Source organism: Battus philenor, unplaced genomic scaffold (assembly GCF_028537555.1).
Source record: "Battus philenor isolate CCGP_79_NKW_IND1 unplaced genomic scaffold, ilBatPhil1.0.hap1 SCAF_29, whole genome shotgun sequence".
NCBI lineage: Eukaryota > Metazoa > Arthropoda > Insecta > Lepidoptera > Papilionidae > Battus > Battus philenor.
This window is the reverse complement of record NW_027181692.1, coordinates 5889264-5907596: the sequence shown is the minus strand read 5'-3', so window position 1 is coordinate 5907596 and position 18333 is coordinate 5889264. Positions and strand designations below refer to the sequence as shown.

Below are 18333 nucleotides of genomic sequence, written 5' to 3'. Positions count from 1 at the left end.
GATAAGGAGACCCGACCCCAAATAAAGGGAAAAGGGAAGGAAGAAGAAGAAGACTTTAGCCAGATGTACTACTTCATGGGACATCACCAACCATACAGACAACAGCGTGTTCGTGTCTCCCAACCAGCACTCATTGTGCTATCAGCTAGGATCGCGTCACCCTGGCTCCGAGCCAGAGCGACCGGCCGCTCCATAATCCCGCACACCGTTACGTAAGCCAGACGCAGATGTAAAACCACTCATTGCAGACAACTCCATACAGGGACCGGTTGGATTAAGGTCGTCGCACTGTTCGAGCGATGCGAGACCGAAGCTAGCGATCATTTATTTATTTAATATTCTTTATTGTACACGTTAAGATACATTTAATAAGTTTTACAATAATATACAAAAAAAAAACAAAGGGCTGTCTTATCACACAAGGCAATCTCTTACAGACAACCATAATATGGAATAGGTTTAAGTACTAATAATGGGTAGTTTACGTGTACAAAAAATACATATTTTTTGTACACGTAAACTACCCATTTATAATAAATTATTTTTGTTAACCGGTCAGATGAATATAATTGCAGCCTGGACATGTGTTTGGCACTTGGTGTAACATAACTCCTGAAGACGCCCCGTGGAGGGGTGAAACACGTGTTGAGTAATTTGGTGGTGGCGGTTGTGTAATTCTCATTGTTTGCCGCATACGCATTTATCAGCGGGCTGGCGGGCGGTGCACTTTGTTGCACGACTACCACTGCATGTGCGGAAGTGGCTAAATATCGGTTCTTTTCTTACTTTGGACATGTTTAAATCACTGTTTGTAACTAAACACAGTTTATTATTTAAAAATTCCTTTTGTTGCAATAAAATATATATACAAAATATATATTTTGCGCCAGTTAAGGTACACGGATGAACAGTTTAATGGCAAGAAGCGCGACCGATATTTTTTATTAGCTATAGCTAGGCTTACCATACGTCCCGGTTTGACCGAAATAGTCCCGGTTTGAGATCCCTGTCCCGGCGTTCCGGCCGGTCTGCATTAGCGTCCCGGTCAAACTTGAACATCACCGACATCCCAACCAATCGTTCCCCCGTGCCACCCGCGCCAAAATTCTAATGAATAGTGCTAATTGCTCCGAGAAAGGTCCAGCTATTCACCCATTTTCACGAGCAGCATATTGAGGTGCCAAATTTTAAAAAAATTGTGGAGTTTGCTGTGTCTACACGGTATTTTAACGCCAGTGGAAAGAATTTTTTCACAGATAGTAAAAATGTGGTCTGACGATCGGGGGAGGGTGGAATAATGCGTTGTGGATAACATGTCATGCAGTGAATTTTATAACAAAATTCAGCACGACAAAACGATTCTGAAAAAAGTGCACTATAGTGAAAAATATAAAGCAAGCGTGGGTGAATAATAAAAACAAGCCAAATTTTTAGTGTTGTTTTTGTTAATTCATAATAATTTTGATTGCATTTCAAATATGAAAAACACAAATTAAGCGTAAAGCAAAATTAAAACGAGCCTTTTTCTCTTCTGCGTCCCGGTTTGGCTCTTCGTAATTATGGTAAGCCTAGCTACAGCTCTAGTTAAAGTTTTTTTTTAAAGTTTATTCAAGTCTTACCTACACCGATATATTTATAATGTATTTATATCACACAGATAGCTATAGCTTAGCTGCCTATGTAAGACATGCCCGGTGACCGGTCGCACCGGTCTGACCGCTGCGAAACGGCAGAACCATAAAGTTTAACTTTTCGCGTTTACGCAACGCTAGCCGCGGCGGTATAAAAACCCAACCGCGCTACCCGACTATACTCCTACCCGTAACGAGGCCACGCTACCCAGAATTTCATAAAATAACTAGCTGATCCCGCAAACGTTGTTTTGCAAAAAAAATTAAAGTTTTTAATTAACAAATGTAAGATAAGGTTTGATCGTAAAGGGGTGAAAATTTAGGTTTGTATATATTTTTGTATGCTGTATCATAATAAAATAAAAACCAAAAAAATTGTCTAAAAAATTAAAAATAAAATTTAGCGGTGGACCACCCGTATCACTTAGGGGTATGGAAAATAGATAGTAGCCGATTCTCAGACATACTGAATACGCATATAAAATTTGGTAAAAATCGGTCAAGCCGTTTCGGAGGAGTTCAAGTTCGAACACCGTGACACGAGAATTTTATATATTAGATATCGAAAACGAATATCGCAGGGTAATGTTCCACAAATACACCGCTAATACGGAATGGTAGTTTATATGCGATTATACGGGATACGTTCCTAGGTGACAAAATAAAAAAATAAAACAATTTAATCAAAGTTTTTGAACATTTTAATTATCTTAAGGTTTAAACAATGGTTTTAAGTATTTTGTAAGTTTTCTCGCCCTCAATTTAAACTAACACGCCAGCAGTCGTATTAGCAATTTGCCTCTTAAAATACTTCATTCCACAGACGAATCAATGTTCATAAAGAAATCGCAAAGTTCATTTGCCATTCACAAACTTTCGCTAAGATTTTACAAATTAAATGACACGTGTCCGGCGCTTGTTGAAACATCTTCTTTAATTGGCTGTGAATTTAACATTTCCAAGTCTGTTTTAGACAAATCTTCGTCATATCACTTCTAAACTTGGTGACTTTGGTTCTTTTGCGGATCTCGCAACGATACTTCGAGGCATGGTTCTCCTCCAATGCTCTCTTGGAACTTGCATGACCTTGAACCACTAATGTGCCTGCTGGCAATAACACTAGATTAGGCGTATGACTATTAGAATTTTTTTATGGCTCCCGCTATTGGGGGCCTCTCGTACCCCTAATTTTTTGGGATCAGTGTCTTCGTTTACAAATATGTTTTTCAAATTTTTATCTTTATTCTTTACTCACCTTCATACTTCTCAATTTATTTTACTCTTACCTTTTTTCCTTCGCAATATCTTTCATTCCTTCTTGCTTTCATCGCCTTCCTTCCATCATCTTATTACTCTTAGGTGGCTAGGTACATTTTTTTATTCTTTATTTTATTATTTAAATATTCAATTTTTTTTATAACTCAGTTTTCTTTGGTTGTGCTTTCTTAATACATTACTACACTTTTCTTATTCTATTTTTCCAATTATTAATTGACTAGTTATTTTATGTGCAGTTTATTTACTATTACTATTAGAATGTTTTTTTTAATTGGCCCCCGCTATTGGAAGCCTCTCGTACCCCTGTTTCGTTTGGGACAGGGACTTTATTTACAAATAATTTTTTCATGGTTTTATCTTTATTCTACACTCACTTTCATTCTTCTCAATTTCTTTTATTCTTTCCTTTTATCCTTCACAATATCTTGCTATTTTTTTTCTTTCATTCTTTCTTGCTTTCATCGGCTTCTTTTCCTCATCTTTTTTACTCTTAGGTGGCTAGGTACAATTTTATTTCTAATCTTTATTTTATTCTTACATTTCTATCATCATCTTTTGATATTACAGATTTGTTTAGATTAGACTTTTTTCTTTTACATGTGTTTTATATGTGCGTTTTGGTTCAAGTTTTCCTATTTGGTTTTATTATTTTTTATTGCATTGCTTGGTCTATTAGAATCTTAACTTAGTCACTCACACCAATGGAACACGTGTGAAAGACCAGGTTTCATAAAATGAGATTGGCAGAGTACATAGCGTCTGGCATATTGCCAATGGACGTGAATTGCTGATGTTTAGTAAATAATGGCAAGATCTCGGCGTAAGTGTTTAGATGTATTTTTGGGTTCTTACGCTAATAAAGTTTCTGTGACCTCGTCTGTGTGACGCGGTGATGGTAGACCTTTGACCTTTGCCTAGACGATGACTAACACTATACAGCGTGATTTATTATTTGTGTAAATGCTTTAAAAGTGTGTAGTTTAGCTCATCTGCTGTCAAATAATGTATGACACACTGTCAAAAATTTTATTGTTTAAGAAATAATGCAAAACGTGATGATAAAATTGTAAGAAAAAGCATTTTCTAAACTCTGATAACTACATATTAAAATTAATTATTGTTTACTATCTTCCCCTGTAGACTTTGTACTACCAGAAGGCTTTGCATCCCAATAAGAAAAATAAATTGATGAAACATATTTCAGACTGATCACTTTATACAGGGTGATTTAAAGCATGTGTAAAATCTTAAAAGCTTTTTGCTGACAAATATGCTACACATTTATCTCTAGTAAGCTACCACCGTCGGTAATGTTAATCTGCTGATAAAAACCAGCGAGAAACTCAACAGTTGCTTTTTTTTAAAATAGAATTTAACAATGTTTGATAATATGTATATTATATCAACCATGTAAATAAATCAACGCTTGAATACTTCATGATTTATTTAATAATACATTTTTGATTTTAGATTTAAAACTAAGAAAATATATGTCTAATATATCTCGTGGAACTTTATTACATTCGCGTACACTTAGACCCATGAAGGATTTTTGGACTTATTCTTATCCAGTTCTAGCGTCTAGCATTCTTCTCACATACACGATTGTTCACTACGAATGATCCTAAATGAATAATTATATTGTGAACATATAAAATTTTGTAATAAAAAAATATTGAATAAATTTTGTGCAGACTTAGTACCACCGGTTTTGACTTGCATTTTTGCTTCTTTTTTTAAGAAAAAATGAAAATGTGTTATTTTGGCGGTAAAAAAAGGAAAATTGGCGGCAAACGTTGACTTACTTTTTTAATAGTCGAGTTATTATTTTCAATAATGACGCCATTCAGATGGAAATAGAATTCACTGCATCTTTTAACAAATCAAATAATAAATCTTTGCTCTCACAAGTTAAAATTGCAAAATCGGCTTCGCTTCCACTACTTACCAGACATAATACATCTTTTAATTAAAATTAATGTAATACACAAATCTGCCTTCCGAACGCGATGGTAGAGTATATATATATATATATATTATTAGCGGTTGTAAGCTAGGCCTACTTCAAATCAAGGATTACTAATTTTGTCTTTTTTTTTAATATATAAGTTGCAAGGACTACTTTCAATGCACCACCTTCGGGTTAACGTAGAAAAGGATCTCTGCAAAAGGTCCGAACAAGACGCAGGGGTCTTTGATAAAAAGGTTATCCGGAATGAGGTCAGAACAATTACCATGTAAGTCATATTTCGTCACCAGACATTTAACTCGTGCCGGGTCGTCGACCCCGCGGTCCAAAAGCCATAGAGTATTTATTTTTTTGTCGCCACCCGTTCGGATAACTGTCAACTTGATTGACGATCGTTGATTTTTTATCTGTGGCCACGAAAAAAAGAGATTTGAATATCGAACGCCGTGATGAAACGTCGGGTACGAACAGATGCGAAGTCTTTGGTGGGACCCGTATATGATTGGTTATAGATGTAAAAGTTTAATAAGGGTGAATGTATGAATATATCTATGTGAATGTGATGATGTGAAATGTGAATGTATCCTAGTGAATAATCTATAGTACACAGCTTAGGTGGGCTGCGCTCATGCTCTTTTTTCCTCGGCCCCCAACTCGCCGCGCGTTTCTAAGGCATGGTATAGCGTTTACAATATCACCTTACTTGCTGGTTTTTTTTTCACTTCATGTTCTTTTATAAGTACATATAACGTCTAATAATAGTAATATTATTGTCCTTCCTAACTAAATAAATTTTTAATCAACGTTTTTTTCCTTTTTTATTTTAATAATCTTTCCCGGATCTTTTTTAGGGACAGAGATACATATATACCTTCCTATTTTCACCCTCTCTCTATCTTTCAATATTTCTCTCTTTATTTTTCATGTATTATGCTCACAGCGTTCACCCACATTACATTCACGTATCGCCTCTCATCTTTCGCCACATTTCTTGTTACTTGCACTAAATACGTCATCCATCACCCTGTAACAAACCGCGAGAAAGTGTGACGGCTCTCCTCTCGGACTGCCCTCGAGCTGGTGGACGAGGCTTGGGTAGCCCCCGACTAGGTGGACTGATAACTGTCCAGATAGCGGGCAGCGCAAGACCAGCCATCGAGGCGATTTTTTAGGCAATCAACTGACATAATGATGATTTATCCAGAGTATAAAATAATTTTGACTTCGTTGGCCATTGAATAAACAGATATCGAAATGAAACACACGTTGATTATCGGTGTGTGTGTAATCGAAGCCGCACACAACGATAACCTAATTAGAGCTAGATATCGCACGCGTTCGATCGGAACAAAGAAACATTTGTGGTCGTATAACTGATTCACTGTTCGGTGTTGCCCAGTTCGAAACATTCATTTGTTTTTCTCCATCTTTATTTTACATACCTATCGTTTCTTCATTTGTTTTCCTCTCAAAGGTTCAACGTTTCCGAAACATAATTCTTTAAAAAACGGTTTTAAAATATACCTTCTCTCACTTAATACGCTTGTTTAGGTCGCTTCGAAGCGGTTCTATCTAAGAAATCTATGGGGGGACGCCTTTGTTCAAAGACTAGTTAGTTTAAAATGTATATATATATATAAGCAATATACTAAAATAAATACATTTATAATATGTGGCCCAGATCTGGCTGACACTACAGCCTCAGTAACATTTGCAGATTCCGTAGGTACATGAGTGCCCTCACTTAGCCTAAAACGCTCTAAAGGTACCTGGGTAGCCGGCTTGTTTCGCTACATACTACAATTTCACCAAGTTAGCGTCGCAAAATTTTTAAAACGCTTAGACGGATGGTTCATAGAGTGACTAGGCTCAGAGGACCACAAGAAAGGACCTCAGCTAGGAGTGTCAATCGTCGATAATAAACGTTTAGCATTCCTACTCTGGGGCGAGTGAGAAAGCCGTACCTTGACTTAGTCAGTTTCTATTGCCTGACTAATACAATACCACTACTACCACTTCACAAAGCTAAAAATTCCAGCAACGGTTCTATCATGAATGATCTAAAGGGCTAAGGGAGTTTAAGGGATTCCTTACAATAATAAAGCTCTCTTCAGTTACTACATGAAATTATCAAGGAAGCTGCAAAGCTCTTAGGTCAAACATTCACTCCATAAAGTGATCTAAAGACCTCGGCTTGGACTGTCTATACACATTCCGCATTGCCACTTAAAAGTGTCCAATAGGGTCTAACCACAACACGATATGTTACAATTATTAGAAAAGTTTTGCAAAATAATATATTATAAATTCTTTTGTAAAATATATACAATTATTACTGCCTAACTATCCCCCTGCCTGCTTTATGCGGCCCACAATGCTTTTTATATGTGTAATTACATAAAATAGATTCTTATTAAGATTAACAGACCCCAAAATAACTCAGTCCAAGTTCTTTATGTACAAGAGATGTAGTTAGTATAGAAGGTAGCACCGTATAGGATCACACACCGTGTTTACCAAGGAGCCATAACATATAAGGTAATATAACCATCTTGGAGGAGTTGGGTGTGTTTGAAAAAGATTTTAAGATTAACCTTGATGCAAAATTAGCACAGTGCTCAGTTGTGGAATAATTAGAAATAATTATTTTGTACCTCATCTCTGCCCAGCAAAAGGAATACTCCTACCAAATTTAAATTCTCTTATACTTTTGGATTGTTAATAATTGAAAAACTCTAAATAAACATTATATATGCAAAGGACATACAAATAAACCTGACACAATTCTCTAAATGATTTAAGATAATATGTTCACAAAGTGTTACACAGTCTGTAACATGATACAGTGATATATCTAGACCTAAGCTTGGGTTACACTATTTAATGCTTGATTGCCTACAGAATAAACTAAAACAATATTAACAAACTCTGTTATTATTACTGCAACAAATTTAAATTAACCAGTTTAATTACATGTACATAAAACTTTAGTGAATTCTTATTTATATTAATTACATGTACACAATCATATATCAAATCGGGAATAAAAAGATTCATAGGTGAACATAAGAAACCAACACAGCCCAAGAGATGGGCAAGTTGAATAGGCAGTATGCAAGCAACATAGCAACAGAGGCTTTTAATTCTGAAATGGAGACCACAGACTGTCAAGCGCAACATAGGATATATCCATATATAAGCTGTATAAACAACCACATTAAGATTGTTGGGTGATACTAGACCGCTTCCAACCAGTCATATAGTAAATCAATGGGGGTAATTTATGTCCAGCAGTATGATGTATTACTTTTATTTATTTTATTTAATATTCTTTATTGTAATTGTACATGTTAAGATACATTTAATAAGTTTTACAATAATATACAAAAAAGTACAATGGGCGGTCTTATCACACAAGGCAATCTCTTAGAGACAACTATAGTATGGAAAAGGTAAAAGTACTAATAAAGGGTAGTTTACATGTATAAAAAATACATATTCACAAACAAATGAACATAAAAATACATACATATACTTATAATAGATAAGATTTAATACATATAACTTTTATTACTGTTTATAAAAAACAAAAGAAAACTTGAGGATATGGGCAAGAGATTTTATCTCCACATAGTTTCATTAAGCTTCAAGATGTAATGAGCGGGTCAGGCAAATGATTTTGATGGATAGCTTGCTGTTATTACTAGAATATAGCATGATTTTTTATGTCTTATTTAACTTGTCATCTTTTCTTTGTGGGTCTCAGAGTATTTTACATACCAAGGGATGTTACATATTTATAAAGTAACATGTTCTTTATGCTTTGAAAAATGGAGATATTGCAAAAGCTTGTCACTCCACAGATCTGCATCTCATACTTTCCTTACCATTACTTCAGTCATTTATTATAGATTGTTTGAGTTAATAACTATTTACAATACTATATACAGTGTATCTCTATATAAATAAGAGATTTCTACCTTTCTACCGACCCATCACAATACCTCTGAAATTGTAAGACAGAGACTTATTATTTGGTAGATATATTCCTTTTTCTGAACATAGGCCAGCTAAGAAATTTGTCACAAAATAAATCAAGGGAATTTGACTAAGTTTGCAAAGTGGGTAATAGACTATTAATATGTTTATGTATATTACACAAAGATACATTTTTAACAAGTTTTTGTTTCTAATCAAGACATATAGTATACAAATGTTTAATGCCAAAGCAGTAACAAATTAATAGGTATTTCTGTAAAATATGTTGACAGAAACTACATTACTTTCCGGTCCACCTAATATATATGTGTGTATATATATATACAACTTAGTATTCATAACACACCACACTGCAGTGCAAATGTATTGATTAAATAATCAAGGTGTATAATTCCATGGATATCTCAAAGATAGGCATATATGTGTCGATAATATTGCAGCCATGTCTATTATCACCAATATTTATTGTATATATAAACTGATATAATTGGTTTGGACTTAAGATAACTTACTTTACTGGTAATCAGTCTCTTTTTCAGGAGGCCATTTAGGTAAATACCACCATTTTAATGTTTAATACCTTACATTTGATATAATGCATAAACATCCTAACTGCCATCCTACTTTATGGCCATGCTGTCCTAGAAAACAAAGCCATATTACCATAAAAATTCTAGAAATAAATGTAATATAAAAGTGTCACACTTATTTGTGTTTATTAAGCTGACTAAATTATGAATCTCAAAGAAAAGAAAACTCTCTCACAGAAACAAACTAAATTGTAACAGCAAAGAATAATAATAATTCAATACAATACAATACAAATGTTTACTAATGCAAACAACATTAATTCAGAACTGTTTCACTGAAGCCCCAAAAGATATAAAGATTCTTCTCTAATGTGAGAACCAATTTAATCCTGATACCTTGCATTTGTTTAGTGTGTCAAATGATTCAAGCAAAATTAAAAAAGAACCTAGTATCCTTGAACAGAATTGAACAAAACTGAATTCAATTCTTGCAACAGGGGTTAAGACATGCTGGTCATATAGCCAAGAAACCTCCACATATCAAGCAGTACCTCATAGGTTACAAATATCTGAAGCTACAAGTTTTAACTTGAGAAGTTTTCTTTCTAAAATATGCAGTTGTGATATATGTAAATTGTCTAATTGTCCTTTTTGGGGATTCAACTAGTAACAGTCAAATTTTTTATATTTGATAATTGAGTTACAACCCTAGTTGCATTATCAATATGATACAGGATGATGACATATCCAATGTATAAAAGCTTTTAAATAGTCAATGTATACTTTATTTTCCGTTAATTAATGTATGTTACACAAAAGGCTAAACTGTGGCTCACAAGCCACTTGCTCTTTGCACAATTATTTTTGGCTCCAATTGATTGACTAATTATTTGAATATTTAAATTTGTATTACCTATGTCAGCTCCAGGTAAATCGAAACAAATTACTGGTGTGAATAATTACTTTACCATTATTATTCTACAATAAAATTAGTGACATCTTTACACCAATCATAATTAATTAACTGTCTTCTTAAATATTATTTTAGGAGTGCTGTCATAAATGCACATATTTAGACTTTAGACATTTAATTTCAACAAACATATTTTTTTAACAACATTTTTTTGCGTGTTTTAAATGCGTAATGAAAATCTCACAAACAAATTTCAAACAATGGCTCATACTATCAAGGAGATTGACCAGCCGCCCCTTGTTTCCATTCCTAGCAGGCTTTATACTGCCAGAAGTTAGTTGCCTATTGCAATTAAAATCATTTTAGACTAACCGCTACATATATGTTGATAGGAAATAGGTGTAAAAACTAAAGAACCTGACAAATGAAATATACTCCACTAAACCTTTTATACATATAGACAACAATCAAATAATTTAAATATTACAGTCGTATATATTCAAGTACATAGGCCACATTTAATTTATATAAATATCACATATACAACACTTGTGATAATTTGACCCGTGTTTATTATTTAATGTGATATGTCAATCACATACAGTATTCATTACAAATTGATATTGCTCATGATCTGTGGAATAATTGGGCCAATTAATGCTGTTAATTTATGACACAACTAAAGTTTCCCTGCGGCTTTGTCTGTAAACAGGATGATTGATTATATACATAAAGGCTTAAAAGATGTAAATGTTATTATGATATATTTTATTTGGCAGCACAAAAACTTGTGATCACACTGAGATATGTATGATTAATTATTTTTTTCTACTAAAATGTCTTGAATAACTGCTGGCAATACTAGGTCTGTTTTTATTATGAATATTATAAGTAGAATTTTGAAAATGCTTATTTTTACTATATTATCAATACATGATTTTTTTATATTTGAAACCTTTAATTTTTGGATAGGATGTACCATACAGAAATCAACAATAAATAACCAAACAATTTGTATATGTATTTATATATGTAATAGCTATATAATAATATTTCGTAAAAATCATTCCAATATTTAAACTTATCAACCTGTATATATATTACTAATAAAAATAATGGAATAAAATACACACCAGGTAATAATTTTATTATATATTATACAATTCTAGATCTTTTAATTTGCCATAAAAATAATTTAACACGTATCAGAATACTAAGTCTAGTTTATCTAAATATTTGCAGTCGTTTTTATAGATATGATGTACGCCTTCTGATTACATAAGTTTGTTGCTACATGACAATTTTATTTGTTACATTCATGTAAGTAATCCGCTGTATCAACGAAAAATCGCTAAAATTATATACATTGTGAGTAAAAAACATTTTAAAATTGCATTAAAAGTTTTATACGTTACTGTATCCGAAAAATTCGACCGCCAATAAAATCAATCGTAAATTAAAAAGCGTCTTTTAAAATCTGAATAACAGTTTAAACGATGTATAAATTGATAATTGGAGCCCGAATCTCAGTAATAACTATTAAATCTCTTCACAGGAGTAATTGTGCACCTTGTAATAAAACTACAATCCCGCCGAACTTGTTGGTCACCATTTTGTTCAAGCAACACACAGTGCGGCGGTTCATTTAATTTCGCCGGGTTATATGGCCATCCGCGCCCTAAGCGGTGACATCACCTCTACAATGCAAGATAAAAAGCAATTGATTTCAAGTCACGCCCAAATTCATAGAAAAAAACGAGTACAGTTGATACATAGCAATGAGTACGTCCATTCATAATTCATTACGCATTCGTTACACTTAATTTAAAAATAATCTCATGTAAATTTAATCGAAGAGAGAGAAATGGGTCGTCAAAATAGTAAAATAGCGGCGCACTAGTGCGTCTTGTAGCAGGGCTAAAAAAAACGACCCAATTTAATCTATGGACCGACCGAGACACACCCAAACTATACGTACAATCAAACCGCGCTTAGATACAACTGAATTTTTCTCTTATCGAATTGCTATTATTGTTAAACTAAACCTAAAAAACTAATGTAAACTCCACTTACCGGCAGGCGACTCCTGAAGAGAAGATATGCAGTTTTCCGTCACCAAGGTATCACTTCACTTTGTAACGAGTTGTTTCACACTAAGCACACAAACGACATAATATAACGTCCGAATTACACACAGAGCATAGGTACGTTTTAAAGTGCGAGCACCGGCGACATAACGCGTAGACGGTTAAATAATAATTCGTTTAAATGGGATCCGTCTGCTCACGACCGCTTCGGTAAATCGATGTCCGTAGTTTTATCGTTAAGCCACAACCCGCTGCGGCGCTGACAGCAAACTGCAGTATACCTATATTGATTACCAGATGGCGTTAACCTGAATAAAGTTGCCATATAAGGGATATAATATTACAACGTATGGATACCAGTTTTATGAACAAGAAGTAATTAATGCTTATTTTATTAAGGAACTAAGAAGCTATTAACATATAAGTCAAAAGTAAATTAGGCTTAATGATATTGAAAATAGTTAATAACCTAAAAAGAAATTTAATGCATAACGGAAATGATTTAATTTTAAGGAAAAGAGTGAATTAAAAATCTGTTGAACATAAAAATACTAGAACCATTGCAAATTTTTTAACGAATTATTTACTAATCACTGTACTATGTGAGCAAAAATTTTTTTTTAGGAATGCCAAATTTAAATAACAAATAATTTTAAAATATTTGTTCTGTTAGTAATTACTTTTTATTATTATGTATGTTAATATATTGAACTTTTTCCTATTTTTTATTTATTTGTCTCATTTTATTTGATATTACTTTTGGTATTGCTTAAAATACCATACTAGAAATAAGATACTAATTTAAAAGCTGTTAATAATTGTTTCTATAATAATATTTCTCGTACGTATAAATACAATAAAAAGGATTTAGAATTATATATTGTAAAACGGAACGCATGTAACCGTTCGTTACATTGTGTCAAAAGATTGTAATCATTTCCAAAATGGCGTACGTTTAGGTTGTGTATTACCGGTTCCTTTTTATTTTATTTTTAACAAAAATTAAAAACTGCCGTCACAGGATTAAAGTAAGTAAAATAGATATCGGTTTTAATAATTTTGGTTTAAAACATGATGTTAATTTATTATTTGTTTGTCAGCATGGGCCGTTCGCCAAGTCCGCGGCGGCGTGACGAAAGGCGGGACAGAAGAGACCGGGACAGGGAGCGCGAGAGGCGGCGACCGCGCACGCGGTCCCGCTCGCGATCTTTAGAACGAAGGCGGCGTTCCCCAGAGCGGCGGCGACGCTCACGTTCGCCGTCTCCGCTGCCTACAACCTCGTTCGCGCCCAAACCGAAGAAGACCTTCGGCGAACGTCCCATCGTCACTCCCGCGGACTTGGAAGGCAAGACGCCCGAGGAGCAAGAAATGCTAAAGGTGATGGGCTTCTGCGGCTTCGACTCCACCAAAGGTAAGAAAGTCGAGGACAACGTGGAAGGCGAAGTCCACGTTGTGTTAAAACGAAAGTACCGACAGTACATGAACCGGAAAGGCGGCTTTAACCGGCCCCTCGACTTCGTCGCTTGACCGCCGCCGACCTGCAGGGTCACAGGAAACTGGTGGAACGTTACACTATTTTGTGATATTTACATGGTGCTTGTTCTTACGGTAGCTTCACACAGTTTTAACAAACTGTACTTACAAACTGACATAACTAAAGCAACAGGGTCCTACATAAATATAGTTAAGCATATAAAATCTCACAAATCACTGAATAGTAATCTATGGGTGAGAAGATATCTGCCAAATATGTTTACCAATGATGCAATATAATTAATAACCTTGCACCCTAGGCTATAAGACAACTATAACTCAGTAATTTTAACAGAAATTTAAATTTAAAATCCATTTTATACCAGGATTGTTTGTTGAATATTTACGGAAACTCATTTGAATATTTCTTTTGCAATTAACTTCTTTATTGTCTCTGTATTAATATATGTTCAATGAAACATTTTAAAGCAAGTACAATATTAAAAGAGATTTGTAGATTTTAATAAGCAGTAAACATAATAATAAAACATCTCCAGTAAATTTGACATACAATATTTAATGGTGGTTTAGGGCACTTTTCTGTTAGCTGGCTGCAAATGCTAATTCTTAAACAAATCATGTGGCAAAAGAAATTACAAAACAGTCAAGAAAAGCTTGAATTAAATCTTTTCAACCATTAATAAACAAATACAAATGAAAAAAAATTAAAGTAAAACTTCAGAAAGAGACAATTTCAATTTTATAATTGTAAGTTGCATTCCTTGCTAATGTACATCTCTTGAAAAAAGACTGGTGCAGTAATGCAATCAGCTAAACTCCACATAATAATCTATTTTTACATAAAATATAGATCAAGGGAAGAATGCTGTAGTATCGAATGAATTCCAACAAAAGAATTTTCACATGAAACTAACAAACAGAACTACCAAAATTTGTTAGTTTTCACTTTTATCTAAGTCGGTTCAGTTTGACTATATATATATAAACTTGCTGCCCTCTCTTACACCCTTGCAGATATTTATTTATATTCTATCTTATAATTTGTACTAAGCTTACATACACTTGGTGAAAAGATTACTTCAACCAAATTTCAAGTTTCCAAATCTACATAGGTGAAAGTAGAAATGGCCCCAATAATTCTTTTATATGCAAATAATTTTGTAATTGGCAGATATAGTTCAAAGAAACTTAAAACCTTTCATCTGCAGTAGATAAGGGGGGATCAAAAATACATTTTCCAATAAGAATTTGCCGTAATGAACAAGCACATGAATGTTTTTACCTAGATGTAAGTGTTATACAAATTGTTTTCAATGTGTTAACAAGAAACGCAGGTTGCTGCGACTGGGATACTTCCATATAGTCCTTTAGGATGGTCATCTTCAAGTGGCATATGGGTCAATGCGTGAGACATACAAATGGCATCTAGGTTTTTATACAATTGAATATATATTTCAATACAAATGAGTCTTGTGTAGTTCTAGATTCATTTTGTGCTACTGTCAAAGCTTAAACATCCTTTCTGTTTCAGACCAGTATTTCATATCTTAGTAAGATATGGTGTTTCACACCCAAATATCTATCAGGGCAGTACCTTTTAACTAAAAATATTATATTAAATAATTTGGTTTTTGGTTATATATATTTCATATATTAATATGATGTCTGATATGTTAGAGGGACCGGAAAGTAATGTCGTTTTCTTAAGTTAATTTCAAACAACTACATTTTTGATTAGTTTTTATTTCTAATCAACAATACATTCTCCTTCGTTATCAACAACCATTTGCCATCTTGTTTTCAATGCCGGAGTGGTAACAAATCAATCGGTTTTTCTGTAAAATATGTCGACAGAAACGACATTACTTTCCGGTTTTCCTAATACTTTATCACTCCCATCCAACTCATATAGCAATGCCTTTAAATTATAAAAAAAATATTTTTATATGTACCTTAATCATTCATCATTTTTAAAGTCTAGTCCTGGCCACCAATTTGTTGCCATATGTCCTGTTACTGTGTAACAATGATCGCAAGTAGTCTAAAGTCTGAAATTTCTGAACAGAGGAAATCCTTATTAAATGCATGATGCTATTATTTTAAGTAGAACCGTTAATTGAAAAATCTAGGCATAAAATACAAACAAAAAGACATGTTTGTGATAAAAGTTATCAAATATATTTATTTTTCGAAGTATCCCAGTCACAGCTTATAATTGCCATGAAACTGTTTTACGACTACCCTCAAAATGTTACACTTAAATCTCAAATTTTATGTACTTTTGAATTTAGTTTTAGATTTGTGAATTCCATTGTAATGAGCCATCATGCCAAAGGTGTGTTTCCATTGTTCTTTATTGAGTACGATGGTAACCTGATCTTGGCTCGTCTTCCAAAACGATTTATTTCCAATTTAACCAAAACAAATTTTAAATATCGAACAGTTTCATGGGCAGATGTTTAGTGTAAGTTAGTTGTAAGTCCGTTACCGCAGTCCCCGCGCGCAGCTACGGCCCGCGCGGGTTCAGTCCAGCGCTCCGCGCACCAAGAAACCCTGAGTAGTGTGCTCTGGAGCGACCACAACTGGTCCTTGCGTACACTATGGCCGCTGTCCTCCTAGTTACCCGACATGTAACGTTTATCCAGGGGGATTCACAGTTTTGTAAGCTCGAAGCGACCGTAGTGGTACTTGGGGAACCGTGCCATAAGACTGACGCCGCATCGCCCACGCCGCCTGCCGCACACATGACTTAGCAATAGCGTAGACACAGAGTTTTTTACTATACACACTTTACACACCCCTACCCCAACTCCCACAAGTCCCCTCCTCCACAATGTACAATAGTTAAAGACTGTAAAGTCAGAGTGTTCTGTTTTCAACTATCCACTCGTTTATTTACAGACGCTTCTATTTTTAAAATTGGAAGATAAATTTAAATTTAGAAAACACTTTCTCCTGATGTGGGTAATCCGACATTACTGTATACACACACTATTATTGAACTGTTTGCATAACTAGGTTACAGAAAACCCAGCTATTTGTTAATCAAAATTAAAGTTAGCTATGCAAATTCTGTAAACGAGGAAAATACATTTTGAAGAGTCTGTAAATAATTGAGGGTTTTTAACAACAGTGCACTCTGCCGAACCAGTCTCCATAGCCCATATACGATATACACTGGTTGCTTGAAATGTGATATTTTTTTAATAATAACGTATTATTGCGGCCACGGCGCGGGGGACGCGGCACGTCCCTCCCGCGCACACTGCCGGGTTTGTCACGACACCCGCACCCACACATGAATCCGGTCGATCTCTCTCGATAGAGACATGTTCGCACTAAACTAAAACTACAACTACCCGACAGTTGTAAAGAAATAAAAAATGTCTTTTCGGCACACCCAACTGTTTAAATTGCAGTCGCAAAATTTTTAACTTCACGATACCTTTTGGAGTATAAAATAAATTGGGCGCCAATTTTACAAGATGGCGTCGAAATCACACCGCAGTTGTCAAATCTATTTTTGCTACGTTCGAAACGTTCACAACGAAATATTTGAATATAACCAGCTCATGTTACTAATCCACAGTTCATTCAGTATTTTGATATAAAAATGTAATCTGTCTGTGTGTAATATAGAAACTTTGGCTTTGTTTGCCTCACAGTCGCTCCACGCCATGAAGACTATGCTAGGGATTTCTCTGTGAGATCGAATCCTACATAGTCCAGATTGGCAAGTTAGTGACATTTGGCAAGACGCAGAATGGTCAAAGCAATGTAGAATATCCCGTTGTTAAGTTCATCGGAATAGATGGAGTTCACCTCTAACCGTTCCTCTTGGAAATCTACAGAGGCCTTCGTCCAGCTGTGGGTATCTTACAGCTGTAAACAAAGTCCACAATAGCAAATTTGGTTTGACAACTACCTCATATTTTTATTGAACTTTAACACAAGTTATCTGTTTCCTTCAATTAATGTTTTTTTTTTGGCGACGCATAAAGAACTATTGTTATATTTGAAATCATCAATACAATTTTTAATTTTCCAAGCGTCGAATTCGACAAAGATTCATTGCCATTGTACATACCACAAGTGTTTCGATACGATTAACAAAGGAAATTGTAAATTATTGTTTTTAGGACTTTATTTTTGTATTTATGAACAAATTGATCACAGGTGATCCTTGGACATCTTGTACAGTTATGATTTAGATTTCGTTTTGTAAAAAAGAAGAGATATTATTTCGTAAGTTTATTTGTAAATTTTGAACGTAGAAATGTAAAGGTTTAGCTGAAAGAAATTGTTTGGTGCATGAGCAGAGATCTGGTAATCGATCTAATCTTTACGTAACAAAGAAATTACAGAGACGGCTTATATGAATAACAAATTGTTTAATTAATAAAAGGGATATATTCTCGTCTACATACACATT

The 18333-nt window shown here is 34.2% G+C and overlaps 2 protein-coding genes across 2 annotated transcripts in view; one reads left to right on the top strand and one right to left on the bottom strand.

Annotated features, from left to right (window-relative positions):
* hts (adducin 1-like protein hts) overlaps window positions 1–12683 on the bottom strand; it is a 110921-nt gene extending 98238 nt beyond the window's left edge. Inside the window, exon 1 of the mRNA XM_068769968.1 lies at window positions 12394–12683. The gene's annotated coding sequence lies outside the window, so the exon portion shown is untranslated. The remainder of the gene's footprint in view (window positions 1–12393) is intronic.
* A 663-nt stretch (window positions 12684–13346) lies between these two features.
* Window positions 13347–18133, top strand: ytr (U4/U6.U5 small nuclear ribonucleoprotein 27 kDa protein yantar). The gene is made up of 2 exons (XM_068769874.1): window positions 13347–13435; window positions 13508–18133. The coding sequence occupies exon 2, from the start codon at window positions 13509–13511 to the stop codon at window positions 13932–13934; it is 426 nt and encodes a 141-aa protein (XP_068625975.1). The 5' UTR covers window positions 13347–13435; window position 13508; the 3' UTR covers window positions 13935–18133.
* The last annotated feature ends 200 nt before the right edge of the window (window positions 18134–18333 follow it).